Source organism: Brachycentrus maculatus, unplaced genomic scaffold, assembly GCF_059751285.1.
Source record: "Brachycentrus maculatus isolate JH-2025_06_01 unplaced genomic scaffold, ASM5975128v1 h1tg001282l, whole genome shotgun sequence".
NCBI classification, from domain to species: domain Eukaryota; kingdom Metazoa; phylum Arthropoda; class Insecta; order Trichoptera; family Brachycentridae; genus Brachycentrus; species Brachycentrus maculatus.
This window is the reverse complement of record NW_028281955.1, coordinates 15,424-19,945: the sequence shown is the minus strand read 5'-3', so window position 1 is coordinate 19,945 and position 4,522 is coordinate 15,424. Positions and strand designations below refer to the sequence as shown.

The window sequence follows — 4,522 nt, the reverse complement described above, 5'->3', positions numbered from 1 at the left end:
TATTTTATAAATCGTCCTAGACTTTAATAAGATTCTTTCATCAAAAAATCATAATTCAGATTATTTGTCAAGAAGTTTATTGCGCCAAAGAGGAGAAAGAATAATAATTGTTTGTTGTTAAACAGAACAAAATGATGAACGTCGGGGATAATGAGTAATAAATAAAGGATTTTGAACAAAAATAATAATAAAATGAATTGTGATCAGATTCAGAGTCTGCCTGCAAGTTTCAACTCTGCTAGTTTTTAAGGGCAGCACTAAGTATAGTAAAGTATAATGTCGGCAATCTGTGAGAGTGGGACACAGTTGCTTTTGTATAAGACGAATCCATTATAGCAAGAAAGACAAACTCCACGTTGATCGCTAGTCTTGCAAAGTAAATTTCCAAGCTCACAGACTCCACTTTTCAAGAGGTAGCCATTGTAGCATGATGTGCAAGTTCCTGTAGAATCGTGAGAGGCGCATGAGTCATCAACAGGTGTGCAAACTCCATTGCGAGAAATCCATTTATTAGAGCATTCGAGGCAGACTTGATTGTCCCAATCCCAAGTTTTGCAACCGAGATCCTTGGGTCCTGTAACTTGAGAGGCAACACATTGTCCGTTGCTTAATTCGTATCCTTTGTAGCATGAAACACAGACACCTTGGGCGTTGTGCGAAGCGCATTGACTGGAGACTAGAACGCAGGCACCGTTGACGCTAACCCAGTTGAATGAACATTCGAGGCAGACTTGATTGTCCCAATCCCAAGTTTTGCAACCGAGATCCTTGGGTCCTGTAACTTGAGAGGCAACACATTGTCCGTTGCTTAATTCATATCCTTTGTAGCATGAAACACAGACACCTTGGGCGTTGTGCGAAGCGCATTGACTGGAGACTGGAACGCAGGCACCGTTGACGCTAACCCAGTTGAATGAACATTCGAGGCAGACTTGATTGTCCCAATCCCAAGTTTTGCAACCGAGATCTTTGGGTCCTGTGACTGTTGAAGCAACACATTGTCCGTTGCTTAATTCGTATCCTTTGTAGCATGAAACACAGACACCTTGGGCGTTGTGCGAAGCGCATTGACTGGAGACTGGAACGCAGGCACCGTTGACGCTAACCCAGTTGAATGAACATTCGAGGCAGACTTGATTGTCCCAATCCCAAGTTTTGCAACCGAGATCCTTGGGTCCTGTAACTTGAGAGGCAACACATTGTCCGTTGCTTAATTCGTATCCTTTGTAGCATGAAACACAGACACCTTGGGCGTTGTGCGAAGCGCATTGACTGGAGACTGGAACGCAGGCACCGTTGACGCTAACCCAGTTGAATGAACATTCGAGGCAGACTTGATTGTCCCAATCCCAAGTTTTGCAACCGAGATCCTTGGGTCCTGTAACTTGAGAGGCAACACATTGTCCGTTGCTTAATTCATATCCTTTGTAGCATGAAACACAGACACCTTGGGCGTTGTGCGAAGCGCATTGACTGGAGACTGGAACGCAGGCACCGTTGACGCTAACCCAGTTGAATGAACATTCGAGGCAGACTTGATTGTCCCAATCCCAAGTTTTGCAACCGAGATCCTTGGGTCCTGTAACTTGAGAGGCAACACATTGTCCGTTGCTTAATTCGTATCCTTTGTAGCATGAAACACAGACACCTTGGGCGTTGTGCGAAGCGCATTGACTGGAGACTGGAACGCAGGCACCGTTGACGCTAACCCAGTTGAATGAACATTCGAGGCAGACTTGATTGTCCCAATCCCAAGTTTTGCAACCGAGATCCTTGGGTCCTGTAACTTGAGAGGCAACACATTGTCCGTTGCTTAATTCATATCCTTTGTAGCATGAAACACAGACACCTTGGGCGTTGTGCGAAGCGCATTGACTGGAGACTGGAACGCAGGCACCGTTGACGCTAACCCAGTTGAATGAACATTCGAGGCAGACTTGATTGTCCCAATCCCAAGTTTTGCAACCGAGATCCTTGGGTCCTGTAACTTGAGAGGCAACACATTGTCCGTTGCTTAATTCGTATCCTTTGTAGCATGAAACACAGACACCTTGGGCGTTGTGCGAAGCGCATTGACTGGAGACTGGAACGCAGGCACCGTTGACGCTAACCCAGTTGAATGAACATTCGAGGCAGACTTGATTGTCCCAATCCCAAGTTTTGCAACCGAGATCTTTGGGTCCTGTGACTGTTGAAGCAACACATTGTCCGTTGCTTAATTCGTATCCTTTGTAGCATGAAACACAGACACCTTGGGCGTTGTGCGAAGCGCATTGACTGGAGACTGGAACGCAGGCACCGTTGACGCTAACCCAGTTGAATGAACATTCGAGGCAGACTTGATTGTCCCAATCCCAAGTTTTGCAACCGAGATCTTTGGGTCCTGTGACTGTTGAAGCAACACATTGTCCGTTGCTTAATTCGTATCCTTTGTAGCATGAAACACAGACACCTTGGGCGTTGTGCGAAGCGCATTGACTGGAGACTGGAACGCAGGCACCGTTGACGCTAACCCAGTTGAATGAACATTCGAGGCAGACTTGATTGTCCCAATCCCAAGTTTTGCAACCGAGATCTTTGGGTCCTGTGACTGTTGAAGCAACACATTGTCCGTTGCTTAATTCATATCCTTTGTAGCATGAAACACAGACACCTTGGGCGTTGTGCGAAGCGCATTGACTGGAGACTGGAACGCAGGCACCGTTGACGCTAACCCAGTTGAATGAACATTCGAGGCAGACTTGATTGTCCCAATCCCAAGTTTTGCAACCGAGATCTTTGGGTCCTGTGACTGTTGAAGCAACACATTGTCCGTTGCTTAATTCGTATCCTTTGTAGCATGAAACACAGACACCTTGGGCGTTGTGCGAAGCGCATTGACTGGAGACTGGAACGCAGGCACCGTTGACGCTAACCCAGTTGAATGAACATTCGAGGCAGACTTGATTGTCCCAATCCCAAGTTTTGCAACCGAGATCCTTGGGTCCTGTAACTTGAGAGGCAACACATTGTCCGTTGCTTAATTCGTATCCTTTGTAGCATGAAACACAGACACCTTGGGCGTTGTGCGAAGCGCATTGACTGGAGACTGGAACGCAGGCACCGTTGACGCTAACCCAGTTGAATGAACATTCGAGGCAGACTTGATTGTCCCAATCCCAAGTTTTGCAACCGAGATCCTTGGGTCCTGTAACTTGAGAGGCAACACATTGTCCGTTGCTTAATTCATATCCTTTGTAGCATGAAACACAGACACCTTGGGCGTTGTGCGAAGCGCATTGACTGGAGACTGGAACGCAGGCACCGTTGACGCTAACCCAGTTGAATGAACATTCGAGGCAGACTTGATTGTCCCAATCCCAAGTTTTGCAACCGAGATCTTTGGGTCCTGTGACTGTTGAAGCAACACATTGTCCGTTGCTTAATTCGTATCCTTTGTAGCATGAAACACAGACACCTTGGGCGTTGTGCGAAGCGCATTGACTGGAGACTGGAACGCAGGCACCGTTGACGCTAACCCAGTTGAATGAACATTCGAGGCAGACTTGATTGTCCCAATCCCAAGTTTTGCAACCGAGATCCTTGGGCTTTTCCTCTGCAGTTCTTGCACATATACCACTATTCAGTCCATAGCCTTTATAACATTCTGTGCAATCTCCTTGGATATTCCAGCTTTTACAAAAATCGTCAACTGGGATGCAAATTCCATTACTATCGAACCATCTTTGTGAGCATTCGAGACAGTTATCATTGTCCCAATCCCAAATTGCACATCCTAGATCGCTAGGTTGTTTGAGATCTTATAGAATACAGTTTGAATTACTAATTTTATAACCTTTGTAGCAAGAGTCACAATTTCCGTTGGCTCCATAAGTTCTGCATAAGTTAGAGACGGGTGCGCAAACACCTTGTGATGAGAAATACCATCTAGTCGAGCATTCGACACAAGCTCCATTGCTCCAAGTTTTGCAGCCGATACGTTCTGGGGCAGAATTATCAAGAGCGACACAAGTGTCATTAGAAATCACGTATCCTTCGTAGCAAGATTCGCAGAGACCAGCTCCCTGATTGAAGACCTTGCAGTGTTATTTTACTTCACAGCAGATTCCTTTCTTATTAAAATAAAAATGTTGTGAGCACTCGACACAGATTCCATCTTACCAGGTTTTACATCCAAAGTAGTTATTGACAATGGCCAAGAGTTCGGGATCATTAGCAAGATCAGCACTTGCATTCTGAGCTACCACTAAGCTGATGAGAGCAAGAGTGATGAGGCACCAGGTGGGCTTAAACATGTCTTTAATTATATTTTATCCCGAAACTATAACCTTCTTTCATTATAGTTCAATTTAAGTCAGCGGTACCAAAATAATATGAAGCTCACTCGCTGACTGAGATTTATTGTTAGTTGGATATCCACTACATTTGATTGATTCCTAGCGATCTATAAATTCAAAATACTTGGCCAAAGATCAGGATTCTCGAACACATCAAAATCAGTTTTTTTCTTACTTAATATTTC

The 4,522-nt window shown here is 45.2% G+C and overlaps 1 protein-coding gene across 1 annotated transcript; it reads right to left on the bottom strand.

The window, feature by feature from the left end:
* Nucleotides 1-406: 406 nt before the first annotated feature.
* LOC148299194 (G surface protein, allelic form 168-like) lies at nucleotides 407-4,295 on the bottom strand. The gene is made up of 3 exons (XM_088276304.1): nucleotides 4,162-4,295; nucleotides 531-3,618; nucleotides 407-442 (listed from the first exon to the last, which is right to left on the bottom strand). The coding sequence occupies exons 1-3, from the start codon at nucleotides 4,293-4,295 to the stop codon at nucleotides 407-409; spliced, it is 3,258 nt and encodes a 1,085-aa protein (XP_088132430.1).
* Between the last annotated feature and the right edge of the window lie 227 nt (nucleotides 4,296-4,522).

What these genes read in the sequence shown, in the direction of transcription:
- LOC148299194 (XM_088276304.1), bottom strand. Translation starts at nt 4,295, where the DNA reads ATGTTTAAGCCCACCTGGTGCCTCATCACTCTTGCTCTCATCAGCTTA. An exon ending in TACTTTGGATGTAAAACCTG is followed by an intron (nt 3,619 to 4,161) that starts GTAAGATGGAAT and finishes TGGACTGAATAG; the next exon opens with TGGTATATGTGCAAGAACTG. An exon ending in CTTGGGATTGGGACAATCAA is followed by an intron (nt 443 to 530) that starts GTCTGCCTCGAA and finishes ACGATTCTACAG; the next exon opens with GAACTTGCACATCATGCTAC.